The sequence below is a fragment of the Equus asinus genome, chromosome 3 (genome assembly GCF_041296235.1).
Source record: "Equus asinus isolate D_3611 breed Donkey chromosome 3, EquAss-T2T_v2, whole genome shotgun sequence".
NCBI classification, from domain to species: domain Eukaryota; kingdom Metazoa; phylum Chordata; class Mammalia; order Perissodactyla; family Equidae; genus Equus; species Equus asinus.
The window spans coordinates 91,888,141-91,906,949 of record NC_091792.1 but is presented as its reverse complement, the minus strand read 5'-3'; the positions used below and the strand labels follow the sequence as shown (position 1 = coordinate 91,906,949).

Here is an 18,809-nt window from a genome sequence, read left to right as displayed (position 1 = left end):
GGCTAATGGTTACCACAGTGGATAATACAGCTCTAGACTGTTGACTTTTTCAAAATGTATTCTCATTCCTGTGTTACTTTATAAATAACCAATTTTATAACCCCATGAAAGATACATATACTTGCTATATCCTGGATCAAATCAATTCATTCCTGAGTTTCAAAAGAGCACAGAACTACAGTATTACATTTATCTCAAAAATAGGACAATGCTATATTTTTCAGGTTGTGAATAACAAATAAATCTAAAAAATGATCAAACATGGCTGAAGAAGACATGCTTCAGGTTTTTTAGAACTGTCTTCTGAACAATTGCTAAACTGAATTCGACCACTTTCCTCAAAAGAGGTGAATCCTTAAAGAATTTGTAGGGGAGGAAGACATTTCCTCTTCCCCAATGGGGGTTCGTCTGGCCGGAGAACAAATTAAATTCACATGAGACAGAATAGCAAGAAAAAATTAAACAAAGCTTTATGAGGAACCATGGCTCGGGGCCCTTTCTTCCCAAAGGAAGAAAGGGCACCGAAGAAGTGGGGTACACATAGTGGTTATATACCCCCAAACAGGGTGTTTCACATGTGATGAAATGTCCCTCCCACAATAGTCACAAGATTGCCCTGTGGGCACAGTGCTTGATGGACACAGCAGGTAATGGTCTGCTGTCTCAGAGGGCGTAGCACGAGGCAAGTCGATTGTCTGGAGCTGGGCGGTCACAGGTGAGCACGGCAATCAGTTCCTAGCCTAAGGAAAGATGCTTAATCCCTAAAGAAATGCCAACGTTGGGAGGGGGAGGGAAGTCAGTTACAGGAGGTTACTAGAGAAGCACAATAAAATGCAGATTTTAAGTCCTTGCCTTTGGTATTGATTAAGAGCCACTAGAGAAAAGGTCATCTCCTTCCTTCTTCCTGGTACAGAGAGGGAGGCACCTTTTACAGATAGAGATTTATCTTACAAAGGTAAATGTGTCCCAACAAAGGGCAAGTTCCATTCCTCAGAACCTCCTTCCCTGTCCCAGTTTATCAAAAGCAATCAGCCTCAAATAATCCTGATGCCAAAGAGACATATCTTGGGGTGGCCAATTCCAGGTCCCTACAAATTAAATCTGATTTTTAAACAATCCACATTTGACCAAAACATTTTTGACCATAACACAAATTTCATAACATTTTCATAGTGAGTTTCATACTAATTTATGCAGAATTTCAAATACCAAAGGTGGACCAATGAAAGAAAAAGAATAATCAATTTAAATAAATTATAACCCTTCCAGACACCCTCCAGGGCTTTCCTATAAAAGTCACCAAGATCTCTAGCAATATACGGCCAGTATTCAGATTACAGCTCTCCAAACAAATTAGCATTAATTGTTTTACACTAAATGTTTTACATTAACATGTTTTCCTAGCCCTAGCCCCTAGTGCGGGAACTCTCCTCTAGCGCTCTTTGACCTCAGCCATTTCACTTATTACAAATAAAACAATGATATTTTAAAAGAAGCTCCTTTAGATTTTACTGCATTTCTGCCATTTCCGAAAGCCACATTTGCATTTGAAAACAGAAAACTTGCCTACACACACTATTGTAAAGGCAGGGACCTGATGTCCACTATTTTTGTACCCTTGGGAGCTCCTGACAGCCTGTTCTCAATGATTCCTACTGAATGAAAGACTAAACCACAACATGCCACACCCCTGTTGCAAAGTAGCTTAATAACAATATTAGAAGCCTTAGCAAGAGAAAGTCACTAACCACCATGCTTAGGAGTCATCTGAGAAGTCAGATTGTGGTAGGATTACTAAACTACATATACAATTTAGAAAGAGCATAAACACACATACAGAAGATTGAGCCCAGAATTTCTGAAAGGTAAAGACAAGTCTTAAGGAACACTGCCCACGCACTCAATATATTAACACTGCTGGAGTTCACAGAAAATGTTAAGTATCCGGTTTCACAGCAGGACATTCTTCCAGCCAGGAATGTCCTTCCTTACCTCTTTGCCTACAACCTCACATTCACTTGATAATTGAGAGATTACGACACAGTTCCATCCCTCAGGGAACATCAGACCTGGGAGGACAGGAGGGTTTAGAGGTGGCCTCGAGAGGAGACTGACCAGATAGATGGGAAGAGGAGAAGAGAGAGAAAATAATTCTAGTAAAGAAATGCAAAATCCTTAAATTGGAAGAGATTGTGTTGGGAAACACGTGCAGTTCGTTATGCTGGAATTTAGCTTTTGGGAAGGGGCAGTAAGGAAATGAGGCCAGAGAGGTCAGTAAAGGGTGGCGTGTGCTGCTTGGGAGCGAAGGAGTGACCCTGGAAGCTCTGCAGGTCCCCTCTGCCCTCCCCTCACTCATCCTAGACATCCCCATCCTTCCGGCACTGAGGGCATGCTCGGTAAGGCCAGCAAGCGATCTACAGAAAATGAATGACTTGTAGGAAAAGGTATAGATTACAAAAAAAAAAAAAAAAAAGGTACGTTTTGGAAGGTATAGCATTCCTTCCTATACGATGCCAACTCTACTCACAGTTCAGCCTCATCTTTGTTTTTTGTCAAGTTTACTGGAAACATGTTAACAGTAAACAGTGTTGGAAACAATAAAACTCACCCTCTTTAAGTATAGTTTTTGGACTTTTGAAAATGTATAGTCATTGGGGCCAGCCCCATGGCCGAGTGGTTAAGTTCGCACGCTCCGCTTCGGCAGCCTAGTGTTTCGCTGGTTCGGATCCTGGGCGCGGACACCGCACCGCTCATCAGGCCATGCTGAGGCAGCGTCCCACATGCCACAACTAGAAGGACCCACAACTAAAAATATACAACTATGTACCGGGGGGCTTTGGGAGAAAAAGGAAAAATAAAAAAATCTTAAAAAAAAAAAAAGAAAATGTATAGCTATATAATCACCACAATCAAGATATAGAATGTTTTCATCACCTCAAAGAAATTCCCGCCTCCAACCCCAGCCCCTGACAACCACAGATCTCTATTTCTGTCCCTTTTTCAATTTAATCTTAATCTTCTCTTAAAATAGATACAAGTGCACATAAAGTAAATACTCCATATCGCTATTCTTTTTTCCTTTTACGTTCCCACAAAATTTGCAAGAATTTTGCCCAAATTTGTTTTAACCTGTGACAGAAATTTTATTCTAGAAAATATTTAGTCAAATTGTGAATAAAAATGATGAGGACCAAGCACAATTTACATGTGTGTTACATCCCAAACTTTCTTAATCTCACCTGCAACTTTGTCAGCGGTTTCTCAGAGGAAAGCATGGTGTTCCACATCTAAGGCTGCCAGTAAAATGCCTGACCCCCATGGCAGAAGGTATGCGCTTCGAGTTCCTCCTGCACTTAAATGTACCAGCCAGCAACCCCAGAGTACCGTGAGGGAACTGCTCAGCCTCTCCAAGCCTGTTTTTCATCTGTAAAGTTCATTCAACAAATATTTACTAGACTTCTATCACATGGCTGGCACTGAGGATACAGGAGTGAAGAAAACGAAAATATACAAACACCCCTGCCCTCAGTAAGGTTAGGTATGAAAAATGTCAGCGTCAACAGTGCTATGGAAAAAAAAAGCAGAAGAGGAAAGGTGGTCAGGGAAGGCCTTTCCAACAAAGCTTTTGGGCAGAACTGAGGCTGGCTCTCGGGAGGCGCCGTACAAGTCCAAGAGCTGGTCCAGGAACAGAGAGGAGGCCGGCGGGGCTGAGGCAGGGCAGGGAAGGGAAGCAGAGCAGGGGACGGATGTAAAGGCAGAGGTTAGGGCCAACTCAGGTGGCTCCACAGGCCACTACAAGAACTTCAGCTTTGACTTCAAATGAGACTGGAAATCACCAAAGAGTTCTGAGTGGAAGAATGACAAGATCTAACCATGTTTAAAAGGATCGTTCTGACTTGGGGGTGGGGGGTGTTACTGGGGAAGGAGCAGAACAGAACATAAGAGGCTACTGTAAGCATCCAAGAGCCGAGATGAGGACACTGTCCCGCGCCTGCCCCCCCATAGCCTATGACAGCTGTGTGTGCTCTGCCCGAAATACAACCACCAGACACAAGATAAGCACTCAGAAACTAAAAAAAGAAACGGTACCTGGTTCCTAAGAGCGTGTTCAGATATATACCTTGGATCCTGCCTGCACACTCTCTTCTTGGCCCACAAGAAGATAGGGGCTGGGAGGGGGCGAAGGACTCCGGCAGGCAGGAGGCACTCTACTCCCACAACCGTATCACAGCCAGCGGAGGTTTACGATTCCCACTGTTTGACCTGGTCCAAAACACTCCCATTTCCCCACCTCCCCCAACCCTGCCCAATCTGGGAAAAACAAGGGCAAATATAAATAATAATGATCTAGCTGCAGGCCCAAGGGAATTGAGGGAAATCTCATTTGCATTTAAAAGGAACTGATGGAGATGCTCCCGTGAATTTAAATAAAAGTTTTTGAGGAAGAGAGAGGTCTGGAGACCGGCTGGAGGAGGGAGGGAGAGTGATGCTGGCAGAGGCCCCCCGGGGAGGCGAGTCACCACCCTCTCTCCTCCTCTCCCTCAGCACTGCTGACTCCACCACGCTGGTACGGGGAAGATGGGCAGAGGGAGAGGGATGATTAGAGAATTTTGGAATCCTGAGGCTCCAAGGCAAAAACAAGCGGAACAGGCAAAAATCGAGCTGTCTTTGAGTTAGAATTTCCCCGAAGCTACACAGCACTGGACCTGACCCAGCCCTTCTGCCCAAGAGTCTAACACACGTCTGCTGCATTAAGGTCACTATCCCTGTACCTTCTGTTTCTAATTCAATAATCATAACCACAATCAGGCACCAAGAATTACGAATAGATAATGGCAGCTGGACTGCAGTACTATTGCTCAAAATTCTAGGACCTCCAGTAAGAAATACATTTTACACCATGGCCCAGTATACAAAGATAAGAAAGTGAGTGTGTTGTGTGTGTTTATACTTCAACGAATTGTAAAAGGGCCCATAATTATTGCAAGGGACCCTCTAATCTATGAGTACAGGCATCATTGCAGACCAAGTAACGTCTCATTATATATGAAGTACTATGTGTCATTGCTAGCATGACTAACACAAATATGGATTTGAAACTTAATCTTTTTATCACTGTGAATTCAATCAACAGACACTAAAATCATAACTAAAATAGAGAGGAAGTATCCAAATTTTCTGGATATTAAAGGGTCCTCTGAGCTCACAAAAAGGCATGAGAAACAAAGATCTTACCTAAAACTCTTCTCTTCAGAATGAGGAAATAGCCTCAAATATTTGCTCCAAGAGGAGGGGGCAGGCCTCACATAATTCCTTCAAAGACATTTTGCACACCTCAAAGATATCATCGATGCATATCTCCCCTTCATATATATCCAGTCTTGAGTCAGGATACAGTTTAATTAAGCTACTATGCTTAAAAAAAAAAAAAAAAAGCCTGCTTTCTTTGCTTTCTTACCTGAATGTAAAAAAAGTTCATGTGCTCATTCTGTTTCTTGTTAAGCACTTATGGGTCATCATTGGAGAAAAACCAGGAAATTTAAAAACTCTACCCTGCCAGTTTCATTTATTTCCCTTATGAGACTAACCCCAAACTGACAACTACAATGAGGTCCAATGAGGTCGTCTATAGTGTTTGAAATGGAAGGCATTAGTCATCTTTGTAGAGATGAATTTGCTAGGTCACAAAACTATTAAACTTAAAAAGCCCAAAGTAACTCCAACAACACACGTAGTGCCCAGATCTTGGTTTCTAATAACGTTCTCCAAAAAAGGAACCAGAGAGCCTTGGAGAAATGGTTGATTCCAGGGTTGGAGCATGGAAAATCCGAAACAAGCCTGAAGTATTCTGTGATACCAGAAAGTAAGGGAATGCTTTACCTAGCAAAAGCAAACACTTTGCCCTAAAATGAGGAAGGAGTGGGGGTGATGGTAGGACAATGGTATGTCAAAAGGGCACACAGGCCAACTTTGAGCAGGAAATTAAATAACGACAGCACTGGATTATAATCCATATGATAAAATAAATATCCATGAGTCAGTACTGATACAAATAGTTGAATAAATAAACGGGGAAAAAACGGACAGCTCTTCTTTACGGAATTCTAATCAATAAACATAGAAGGAATGAGAAAAAAAGTTTTAAATCACCATTAGAACCACATAGTACAACATACAATAAATTCCACCAATGGATGATAAAATTAGTGAATAAAAGTTTAAGGAGAAACAGGATATTTGCACAGATCAAGTTTAAGGAGAAACAGAACATCTGCAGGGTCCAAGTTTCTCTCCCAAGATACCCACTAATTACAAAGGGAAAAAGGCTACCTTTCCATTGGGGTCCTGGTGAACAGCACCTTGACCAATGTTAAAATCAGTGATAAGACATCCTGTACCCCTGATACTGATATCAGCCCTGAGATCAGTTTCCCTGCATTAAATCCAGCATATATGGGTTTAAAACCAAAGCACTCTTTCCCTGCTTTCTCCCTGGCTTCCTGGCTCCAGAATCCACTATCCTCCACGGAGACAGACACCGCCAAGGACAAGCACCTGGATTCATTATCTCCTCCCCACAAGGAGATACAGGCTGGTGGGAAAGCTGCTGACCAGCATGGCCATGGGCTCCCTCCTCTCTGCAAGTAGTCTCAAGGCCAAACACAGGCTGGTGGGAAAGCTCTGACCAGCAAGGTCATATTCTCCCCCTCCTCTACCTAAAGCCCAAATAAAGACCCTTCCTTTTAGCTTTTTGGGGAGTTTGGGATTTCAGCGTTAGCTGCCCTTTCTCCTTGCTCAGCGCTGTGCAATAATAAAGTCCTACTTTCTTCCACTACACCCGATGTCAGAGATTGGCTTGCTGCGCCACAGGTGAGTGAACTCACTTCAGGTTCGCTATCAATATGATGCACTGGGATTACTTCTGGCATTTTTTCCCAATCTACTCATGAGAAAGCAACAAGTACTAATTCAGGGACATTCTACAAAATAACTGACCAGTACTCTTCACAAGAGTCAAGGTCATGAAAAACAACAGAGGGTTGAGGAGTTGTCACAGATTGGAGGAAAGTAAGGATATACCACAATCAAATGCAAGGTGAGATCCTAGACCAGATCCTGAAGAGAAAAAGAAAAGAAACAGAAAAAGCTGGTGAAATCCAAATTAGGTCTACAGTTTAGTTAACAGTATTGTAGTATTGTAGCAATGTTAATCTACTAGTTTTGACAATTATACTATAGTTATGGAAGATGTTATGGGAATTCTTTGTAGCATTATTTTGCAACTTTTCGGTAAGTTTAAGAGTTATTCCAAAAGAAATAATACAATAACTAATATTTTCCAATGTTTATATCAGAAGCATAATGTTAGACTTAAAATGCCATCTTTGTTCTTAAAAAAATTCCTCATCAAGATCTGTACAGCACAGCTATTTGTATTCTGAAAAGCATTGTTTTGTATAGAATAAGAGAACCTTTTCTTGTTACTCTGGCGTATTTATGATTAGCTGAAATTCAAATGATGTGTGAGTTGTAAGATCCTCCTTAACACCAAGCTTTCGGGGCGAGCTCCAGCAGACCAAGAGGGAAGCAGGAGCAGAAGGCTTACGTATCTGTAAGCTGTTCTCCAGAAACAACTTGCACTTCTTCCTCGTTTAGGTGGACATCACGGAGGGAGAGAGGGTAGCAACTTGCTTTTTGTTGAAAAATTCAGACCAACTGAATTTACCTCTGGGTTGAGGTGGCATATCTATGAGGCAAAACAGAACACATGTCCCCGGGGGAGAGGGGAGACATCTACCTATATACAAAATCGGAACACAACGAGTCGTTTGTAACTCCAATAAACAGCGTAGTAGCAAGGACACATCCATACTGTAGCAGCTGGGGCGAGTCCACTGTCCCCGGGTTGCTGGTGCTGTTTGGGGCATAAATCAATACTGTACATGTCAGATGGACTCTGCTCCTACCTGAGATTCGAGATGGAAGTGGGTGAGTGGTTTGGCACGATAACAATACTACTAGTACACTTAGGTATGACTGATTTTTAATTAAATTAGGCTCGTGCTTTATGGTTTCCTAAGCACACACATTTTATTTGAGGTAACTCTCATATGAGGTATACTGGAAAGATGTGACAGCATCCCCATGTTATGAAACAGGAGAAATGGATCAGAAAGACTATAAATCAAAGTCAGATGGTAGGTTTGCAGAAGCAAGACTTAGGTCTCTAGATATCTTTGCTCACAGTAGTTATTTCTAAAATAATGGACAGATATTATTCCTAGATTCTTGCATCTCCTGCAATTTTATTCCTTCTGTATTTATTAAGAACAGTTAGATAAAAAAACGAGTTATTAGTTATTAAAAGCAAGAGGCACATCTACAAATATATTTTCTTCACGATAAAAATGACATCATTCAAACTTCTATCAGTGTATTAATTAATGCCCCTAGGCCTGTGCTACCCAATATGACAGCCACTAGCCACATGTGGCTACTGAACATTCGAAATATATAGTCGAATTGAGATGTACTGTACATGTAGGATACACACTAGATTTTGAAGACAGTAGGAAAAAAGAAGGTAAAATATCTCATTAATAATTTTATATTGATTGCATATTGAAATTATAATATCTTTAATATATTGTTTATATAGAGAGATAGATATAGAGAGTGTTTTACAGTTTCCAAACAATATTAAGTGGTATGGTCTCATTTGAGTTATTCCCATTTTACAGAAGAGGCTATCAGCTAGTTATTGACACACCAGGACTAGATCCTAGGTCTTTAAGACTTTTACTGGCTGATGACTCCACTGGACAAAGACTTACATAATAAAATAGCTTGCCCAGTATTTATTAATAATAGTAAAGTAAAGTAATGAAGGAATGACAGCGTTATTAGACCCAAGTTAGGTCTGGGCTTGTCTGCTCTCTATCAATTCCTACACTCTTTTCTCGTCCCTGCCTGCCTTTACCATGAGCTGCTCTGTGAACACGTAAGGAAAATATGAAACGAATTAGTAGGCTAGATCAAAAGAAAGGCAGGCCCAGTGAACTTTAGTAAAGTGCAATATGGTGTTTGCGTCCCAGCTATGAGTGACCCTGTGAACTCTGGACCTCCTCCTCTATAAATATGGAACTAAAATACCTCCCCGGAAGGCTCAGTTGAGAATGGAAGTAACAAACACCTGTAGGCAGTAAGCACGGAACCAGCCCATCCCCCCATCGCTGGCCACTTCCTTTTATTATTCTGAGGCATTCCAAACTAATATGGGAGAGTTGAGGAAAAGGGGTAAAACGAACGCTTTACCCTTCTTCCTTTCTAAGCGTTCTGTTGTCCCCTCTAATTTTTCTATCCCTTCTCTCCCACCCCATGGTCAGGGTGAGGCCAGGGTCGAGGTGTATAGGACAGGAAGCAGAAGGGGGGCAGACCTGCTGTCTGAAAGTATCCACAGTTTCACTCAGGCAGTCTTTCCGCTTTCCTTGCAAGACGCTCACCTCCAGGGGCTTCAGAGGGAGATCATAGCGCTTGTTGCTTTCTAGAGACTTCTGTTTTTACCCTTAGAAGAGCTTAATGCAGTGAAGCTTGTTGCTACCCTTAGAAGGACTTAATGCCAGTGAAATGACAGAGAACTCCATAATGCTGCCTGGGCCTAAGAACTAACTTCCAGCCAGCCCGTTCTAAAGAGTAACAGTGTCTTCGCAGTGGAAAGCCCAAAGAGATGACGCAAGTGATCAGCAAAGTGCAAGACACCTGGTTCAGCGGGCTTCCTGACCTTGCCAACCAAGATTTATCCCACCCTTGTTGCTGAAAGCAAAACCTCTTCACTGACATCGGGAGGGGAGAGGCGATTTTCCTTTACCCACACCCACCCACCTCCAGCTTAAACAACCAGGCACACTACCAACTTTCAGTGCCCTGAGTACTTTATTTATCTTCATACATAAGCTAACTATGTGACTCAAACATTAGATATCTACTTTCTAACAGTCTCCTAGTGAGGTGAATACCTGCTTCAAAAAACAACTGAGCAGGGAACTAGCACAAGAAGGGGGAGTGACTGCTAATGAGTACGGGGTTTTTAAGGAGAAGGATGATGAAAATGTGATGGTTGTACAAATTGTGCACTTTAGATAGGTAAATTGTATGATATGTGAATTATATCTCACAATGCTGTAGTTGGGAAAAAAACTGTGAGGCGAAAATCATCTAGACATTTTATCAATTATTGGTTCACATCCAGGAGTGAACTGGGAACTGATTTATTTATTTATTTATTTATTTGGTGAGGAAGATTGGCCCTGAGCTAACATCTGTGCCAATGATTAGCCCTGAGCCAACAACTGTGCCAGTCTTCCTCTACTTTGTATGTGGGATGCCTCCACAGCATGTCTGATGAGTGGAGTAGGTCCACACCCAGATGTGAACCTGAGAACCCAGGACCGCCAAAGTGGAGCACACAGAACTTTAACCACTCAGCCATGGGGCTGGCCCCATTGGGAGCTAATTTTTTAAAGGATAAACTTTAGCTTCCTGTAGACCTATATATTCTATATCCTACAGAGAGGATGCCATTCAGGTTCTTTAATTTTCACTAAAAGATCTCAACCCCAACCTATAACCCCAGTAAGCAACACAGAATAAGCTTCCTACTTGATAGAACCTTCAACTGCTGCCAAACTTCTGTCAAAACATCTTGAGAGAGAGAAATACAGAGTACTTGAAGAACATGAGGTCCACTTATCCCTCTGTGAAATCTAGATTTATTCCCCAATAAGTCCCAAATCATCAAACAGCAGCATGTGTGACCATAGGGTCTCAGCATCCAACAGTGTTTCTCCTAACACTCGGGGCAAGGAAAAGCAGCAGCACCGCAAGCGGTCTTGGATTACGCACTGCCGCAGGTGCCAGGGGTGGGCACGCAGGATGCTCTCCCACCGCCATTCCTCAGTCTCCTCTCATCCCATGACACAAGGCCTTTCCCTCAGAAGAAAATGCCAGCAAATGCTTCTCTAAGGAACTGGCATGTGCCCCCTTTTATAGTCATTAAGATGTGTGACTGACTGGTCCCTTTTTATCGTGGCCTCCAGGATGCAACTTAATTTGCACAGGGTCCTTTGGTCTGTCCAGGTTCATTCTAAATGTGCTCTCCCATGTGACTCTCAGTTGTATCTTACTTTCTATTCGTAATACTTATGCTCACCTCAAATGCTTCATGGATGCTTAATAAAAATGAATTCATGGATTATGATTAGGTCTTTGGGTGGTGAACATGACATAATCTATATAGAATTAGAAATATATTACCATGTACACCTGAAAGTCATATAATGTTATAATCCAATGTTACCACAATAAAAAAATAATAAAATAATAAAATAAAATAAATTTTTAAAAAATTAATTCAGAAATAGATTTGGCTGTATGTGTATTTTAATACCATCTTGATGCAGAAGAATGTGTTTCCTAAGGCAGCCCCTGCTCACAGCCCAGGGTCTGGAAAAAGATGGCCCAATTTGTTACTATGAAACTATTTTCTTTTTCCGAAAGTGGAATGAGCTTTTTATATTTCTACTATTAGGCAAGAAAATAAAACTAGGCAACATGACAGGTATTTTTTTTTAACTGTTTGCTAGCTTTGCAATCTAATTGTTGTGGTCTTATATTTTTCGGTATTGTTCTAATTGTGGACAAACTTCACGTCCTGGAAATAAGAAAAAGACAGGATATATTGGTTAATCCCTTTAAAAGTACTAATAGTAACAAATTTATCCCTCACCTTGTAGTGATAAGTGTTTATCCATCCAATATCAACTCTATTTAGTTTCATATATTTGGAGAAAGGCAAGAGTTTTACCCATCAGCCCTTAACACACTACTAGATGGAATCAGTTGCACCAACGCATCGTTTTCTGAAAAGCCAGTCTGAATTTTCAGTTTGTATTTCCTACACAACGTTAAATGAAACTCCGAGAGGCTTAAAAAAAAAAAAACCTAGTTATCTCAATTGAACAGTTTTCTACTTTCTACTGAATGTACACGCAACCCCCACCGACCTGTCAAGCCCACACATCCCAAACGGCTTTCACTATTTACTCACTCAGCTTAAGAGCGGTTCCGTTTAGCCAGGGGCTCGGATCCCGGGTCCGCGCGCTCAGAGGCAGGGCACTGACAATCTTTTATGAAAACGCCGAGATGAGTCAGCGGGCCCTGCCACACGGACCATAAGGAAGCAGCTCCTACTTAAGGATGACATCAAGCATCTGTCCTTTGCTTTCTAACCGTGAAGAGCTTTTCCAAATCTGCCTGGCTGCTTTCCAGGCCGCCTCCTTCCTGCGTCTCCCCAGTCTCTGTCGCTCGGTCCAGGACTCCTCTCCCCTCGGGCGCGCTCGGACGCGGCGTGTAAGGACGCAGCACTGGGGACCCAGCCCGCGCGCACGGAGCCCGCCCCGCGCCATCCTCCTGACGCCAGGCCCCGGCGCCCGCGCTCCCTGCGAGCCGGCCGGGGAGGGCGCGGCCCGGGGCACGGCCGGGGGGCGGAAGGCGTGCAGCCGCCTGCCTGGCTGTGATAAGAGCCCGGGCTGACAGCGCGCGCGTGTTGCTCGGGGCCCAAGCCGGGGCACTGGACCAGGCCATCACCCTCCCACAGAGCCCGGGTCCCGGAGACGACTGTCCCGGAGCGAGCAGGGGCAAAACAAAAATTCCCGCCTGCAGGGGTTGTACGAAACGGACAGTGGCAAGGAGCTCTGGGAATCACAGGACGCTAAGCTCGTCTGGCCTGGATGGATTTGGTACTGCTGGTGGCTCGCGCCCCTAAGCACGGGGGACGTGACACCTAGAGAGTTTTCCACCACACACTTGCACACCCCCAGAGCAAGTAGGCGGTCTCCACTGTATGAGTCTCTGAGAAATAAGGTGCGTGCACCCCAGGGCCAATAAGATCAGGAACTGAATGTAAGGGTGGGCGTTGGGTGAGGGGAACAAAACTTTTTGAATAAAAATACTACTGTGAACAGTTTAAGCGTGTTCTTCACGCTCCCATAATCAATACTTCTCTGCAATACACTGATCGTGTGGGAAAGCTGGGAAGTGACTGTGCAGATTCACGAAAAGCCTTGGGTGTCAGGCTTTATGAGTGCGTGTGGATCCCAAAATTCTCCCTCTGCATCTATCTTCGGAAATGAGTACTTAAGACTGGATATTTTCTAATTTGCGTTTACAAACACAAATCGTATTAGTCAAGTTGTTTAAAACAACACTAGAAATTACTGTTAATTCTTCACCCAATATGAGAAAGTTTTAACCAGGAAGCCTCGCTAAGATAATTGATTATATATAATTTTTTTAGACTATTAAAAATACCATACTGTATACTTTTAAAGGACTTAAAAGTATACACCCATGATGCGCTCAAACATTTGGGTGAAAATTTCTTTTGGGTTAATATCTGAGTCAGTTTAAAGACCCTTAAAGACCTATGTACAAATACATTTATCAGACTTCATTTTAAGCCAAGGTTGGGAAAAATTCTTCAGAGCTAGCTCTTAATAACTTTGCAAAACTGAAAAACACCCTCTAAAGACTAAAACTTCATTGATACCAGTAAAGATGAAAACCTTTCCAGCAAACTCTAAAGGCAGTTCCAAGAGGGGACTTTTAAAAATGGAGAAAACACACACGAAATTGATAAAAAGCACATGAAAAAATAACAAGACATTGAGTATAGCATTCTGCAATTACATAAAACAATAACAAACCAAAAAGCTGTACGTCAAAAAATAGCTGGCAAGGGCCGGCCTGGTGGCACAGCCATTAACTGCCCATGATCTGCTTTGGCGGCCTGGAGTTCGCCAGTTCAGATCCCAGGTGCGGATCCCAGGTGTGGACATGGCACCGCCTGGCAAGCCATGCTGTGGCAGGCGTCCCACATATAAAGTAGAGGAAGATGGGCACGGATGTTAGCTCAGGGCCAGGCTTCCTTAGCAAAAAGAGGAGGATTGGTGGGCAGATGTTAGCTCAGGGCTAATCTTCCTCAAAATAAATAAATAAATAGCTGGCAATACAAGGAAATGTTAGTTTTCTGGATAGTAACATTATGATTCTTTTTTCCTTCTATTTAAGTGTAATTTTCTAAATTTGATTTAATGCAGATATACATTTATATTAGAAAATGAATTTTGTTTCAAAGTAAAATAAATTGATAAAATGTCAGTGTTTGTTTTTGTTCAGTAAAATTAAAGACTCGTGACAATACTTAGAGTCATATCCTCGCCCAAAATAGGGCTAAAACTACTAAAACAAACAACAAAAATGTTTCTGTCTTGTTTTTAGTCTAATTTTTAAAATATTTTAGTTCGTGATTTTTTCATTTTGATGTCAGTTTATTTGCTAGCTAAAGTTATATCAGTTCCTGACTTCACCCTAATACTTTCTCAAGCTGATTACTGCCATCAAATTGTTTGACAAATTCAAATTAAACCCACCATTTCATAAATGTATTGCATTGTAAAGAAATGAGTCATTTTAAGTTATAAGTTTTGAGGCTAATTATTTTCGAATGCCCTATTTTCCCTTTTAGTGTTTGGGCATTTTAGGTCACAGAACATTAGAGCGAGAAGACCCTAAAGCTAACTTCCTAACTTTGTGGATGAGTCATCCAGTCCAAAGGAGCTCAACTTGCACAAGGTCAAAAGTCAGGTCGATAAGTGCATGACTCGCAGCACCCCAGACGTTGCCCTCTGCCCTCTGCCTCATGACTGCTCTGTTATTTCACCTAGAAAGATTAACCACCCAGCGTATATAGAGGCCAGTATTGGGACTTGAGCTGAATGTGTTCTCAATCTGGCACTTTTTCTTTTCCATTTGAACTATTTTGTCTCTCTCATTAGTACATTTCAAGCAAGAAGAAACTAAAAATCGCCTGTAACCCATCAGCCACATACCATCTGCTTCTAGGCTTTTTCTATGCTTACCTATTTTCTCTCAAAACAAAAATGGACATATACAAAGTACAGGGATGAAAGGCATCATTTCTGAAGTCAGTCTGTGTCTGAATCCTGGCTTTCCCAAACCCTCAACTTGAACTTGTTGCTTAGTCTTTAGATCGTTATTGGTAATCGGGGGAAACAATCTGTCAAGGTAGATTAATGCAATGATGTATAGAAAGCCCAGAGTCATTATCACTGGTTAGCACTCAGTAGGTGGTAGCTATTGTTATATTGTTATATTGTAAACTGCTATATTGCAAACATGCTTCTCTGTCTTTCAATATCTTTCTACAAGTTTATATTTAATGGCTGCATGGTATTCAATTGTTTATGTGCCATAATTAATTTACCAAACTTCCTGTTATTCACAAAACATCCTCGTAGCCCTGTTATCGCACACACTCAGATAAATTCCATAAGGAGAATTACTATGGCAAAAGGTATGCTTGCTTTAAAATTTTTAATACGTATAGCCCAACTTCCCACAGAAAGTTTGTGCGAAATTCACAGAGTCCCAACAATTGAAAAGGTTGTTTGTTCCCCTAAATTCTCACAAATACTGGATAGAATAATAATTTTAATCTTTCTAAATTTGATAGCTGACAAATGGCATATCACTGTTTTAATTTATATTTCTTTGACTTAGTGAGTGAAAGTAAACTTTTTTTAATGTTTAATGATCACTTGTAGTTTATTTATAAATTTTCTATATAAAGTCTTTTTTCTCTTTTCTTTCTGTTAATTCCTTTGATGACAGAACAAGTAAACAGAAAGAACCTGGATCTCTGATGATATCGCTGCTCTGCCGGACTATCCCTAAGCTGGTTGAAGTCACTGTCACGTTTTATGTGATTTGCAACCAAGCCACAGAATTATCAAAATTAGGGTTTCTTTACAATCCTAATTGAAAGCTTTGGGGCCAGCTGGAGTCCACATCCTTGACACACATGTTAGAGGTCTTAAATGAGCGCTGGCGGGGGGAGGTCTCACCATGTACTTTTGTAGGCAGTGTGCATGGATGTAAACAGACTAATAGGGAAAATGAAGACAGAGGAAGGGAGCAGACAGACTCATTCATGAAATCCCTTGAGCATTGCTTTTGAAAACTCCAAAAATAACTGGGAGATTTTTCGGGGGAGTGGCGAGAGTAATACCCTTTTCCAACAATTACACCAGTGAGGGGCTTGCTTATATGGTTTTCACGAGGGAAATAGTGCTTAGTGGAATGTTCTCAACAGACACAGGCAAAAGAAACAAACTTGTTTACTGTCAATAAAGAATACGGCTTATTCTACAGAGTGGCAACCAGAGCAAAACCAAAAACAGTCATCTCATTAAAGGAACAAACTTCCTGGGCATGTAACTCCATGAATCAGGAGCCCTATTGTCAAAGCTCCCATACGGACCTAGAAGAAGCTCTCTTCATCCTTCTCATGGGATTTTTAATATCCTCTTAGTTTCTTCAAGGTGCCCTGGGCTCTCAGTCTGTTTGCCTGCCTGGCCACCAGCGTAAGGAGCTGGTGAAGACTCAGTACACTCCTTGGTGCCTACTCCAAGTGGTTGGACTTTCTAGGATCAGTTTTCCTCTGGCAAGTCTACATTTTGGGCAGGCCTTATTACAGGTCTTGGGGCATTTGGGTTATGTATATAACATCGGCATTGGGTCCAAGTATATTTATTTTCACCACCACTCCAAGTTAAAGCAAATAAAAAACAGAGCAAGGGGCCGGCCCGGTGGCGCAGCAGTTAAGTGCGCACATTCCGCTTCTCAGCGGCCCCGGGTTCACCGGTTCAGATCCCAGGTGTGGACATGGCACCGCTTGGCACACCATGCTGTGGTAGGCGTCGCACATATAAAGTGGAGGAAGATGGGCATGGATGTTAGCTCAGGGCCAGGCTTCCTCAGCAAAAAAAAAGAGGAGGACTGGCGGTAGTTAGCTCAGGGTTAATCTTCCTCAAAAAACAAAAAAACAGAGCAAGAGGCTGTATGCACCATGTTCCCCCATGGCTCTTCTCACAGCTACCAGGAGCCTTGATGAGTTTGGTGAGAGGAAGGTCAGTCAATAATGGCTTGAGCACTGACGACTATGTGAAGGAATGGAAATAGAGTACCATCTCCCTCAACTTACGATGGGGTTATGTCCCAATAAACCCACTGTAAATTGAAAATATCATGTCGAAAATGCATTTAATACCTCTAACCTGCCGAGCATCATCGCTTAGCCTAGCCTACCTGAAACGTGCTCAGAACACTTACTTCAGCCCACAGTGGGGCAAAATCATCTAACACAAAGTCTATTTATAATGAAGTGTTGAATATCTCATGTAATTTATTGAATACTATACTGAAAAACAGCATGGTTGTATAAGCACAGAAGAGTTGTGAGGGTATCTGTTGTTCACCCTAGATCGCATGGCTGACTGGCAGCTGTGGCTCGTTGCCAACGCCTGGCATCACTAGAGAGGATGGTAGGGCATATCACCAGCCCGGGAAAAGATCAAAATTCGAAGTAGGCTTTCTACTAAATATGTATTGCTTTTGCACCATCATAAAATCGAAAAATCCTAAGTGGAACCATCCTAAGTTGGGGACTGTCTGTACAGAGAACTCGTGGCTAAGCTTTTACTCTAAAAGGAAGGTGAGAGAAATGAGTATACCTAAAGGCTGTCTTGGGGTTCAGAGAAAACATTTCTTATTTGGTTTAAATTAGACAGGCCAGAATATGTGTCCATGCCAAGAGGACAAGCCATAAAGAAGAAAAGGTGGTTAACTGGAATATTCAAGTTCCTGGGAAGCAGAAGGGAAATAGAATCCAGAGGAATTAGCACTAGAGAAGGAAACTTCTTCAAAAAGTTGTGGCAGAAGGGAAGGGAGTCAGGATGCATCCTCACATACTTAAATATTTTGGTTAGGGAAAAGAAAGAAAATTAAAAGAATGTCTGGCCCATAACCGCACTTTCTCTCTGAAGCTGGTGGATCTGCTGAGGGTAAGGGTGTGAGTGAGACTACAGGTGACCTGAGGACAGGATGGATACTGAAATAGGCCTGCACAGTATTTGTCTCCTATGGCTGCAGTAACAAATTACCACAAACTTAGTGGTTTAAAACAAGAATTTATTATCTTACATTTCTGTAGATCAAAAGTCCAACATGGGCCTCACTGGGATAAAGTCAAAGACGTCAGCAGGTCTTGGTTCCTTTCTGGAACATTTTCCAGGTTCTAGAGGCTGCCTGCATTCCTTGGTTTTTGGCCCCATTCCTCCAGTTTCCAAGCCAACAACAGAGCATCTCTGACCCTGCTTCTGTCATCACATCTCTTTCTCTGACTCTCCTCTTCTGCCTCCCTATTCTACTTTTAAGGACCTCTGTGATTACATTAGACCTACAGGATAAACAGGATAATCTCCCTATTTTAAAGTCATCTGATTAGCAACCCTAATTTCATCAGCAACCTTAATTCTCCTCGGCCAGGTAACTTATATTCACATTCTGGGTATTAGGACACAGACATCTTTGGGAGGCCATTATTCTGCTTACTACAAACTCCAAGGAAACAAAAAGGATGCTGATATAGGGATCCACCCAGACCCACAAAGTTGGTATAAAGAGTACTTTAAACTGAAGACGTTTGAGAAACAGCTAATGCAGAAAGAAGCCTTAATGGAGCTTACCTTATCTGACTAAAGACAGAGCCTTCAGAGAGTGAAGCTGCCATAAATCCCCTCTTAGGGCATCTTCACTGCCAGGAAGAAGACTACCACTGACACCTGGATAAAAAATCACGTAAACAAACATTACCACCAACTGTCATTCTC

General features: G+C 42.1%; 1 protein-coding gene across 7 annotated transcripts in view; it reads right to left on the bottom strand.

Moving 5' to 3' along the window:
* The window catches only part of ABCG2 (ATP binding cassette subfamily G member 2 (JR blood group)), a 129,443-nt gene that overhangs the window by 49,105 nt on the left and 61,529 nt on the right, over positions 1–18,809 (bottom strand). For 2 of the 7 annotated variants that reach the window (XR_011502145.1, XM_014842442.3), the window contains exon 2: positions 18,666–18,761. The exons of 1 other annotated variant lie outside the window; for it this stretch is intronic. Coding sequence is in view for 1 of the 6 variants with exons in the window: in XM_014842442.3 (XP_014697928.1) it covers positions 18,666–18,709 (44 nt within the window). In the remaining 5 variants the exon portion in view is untranslated. Of the gene's footprint in view, positions 1–3,239; positions 3,410–4,089; positions 4,257–12,106; positions 12,522–18,665; positions 18,762–18,809 lie in introns of those variants that run through there. 4 more of the 7 variants (XM_014842444.3, XM_014842447.3, XM_014842446.3 and 1 more) reach the window with 4 other exon arrangements.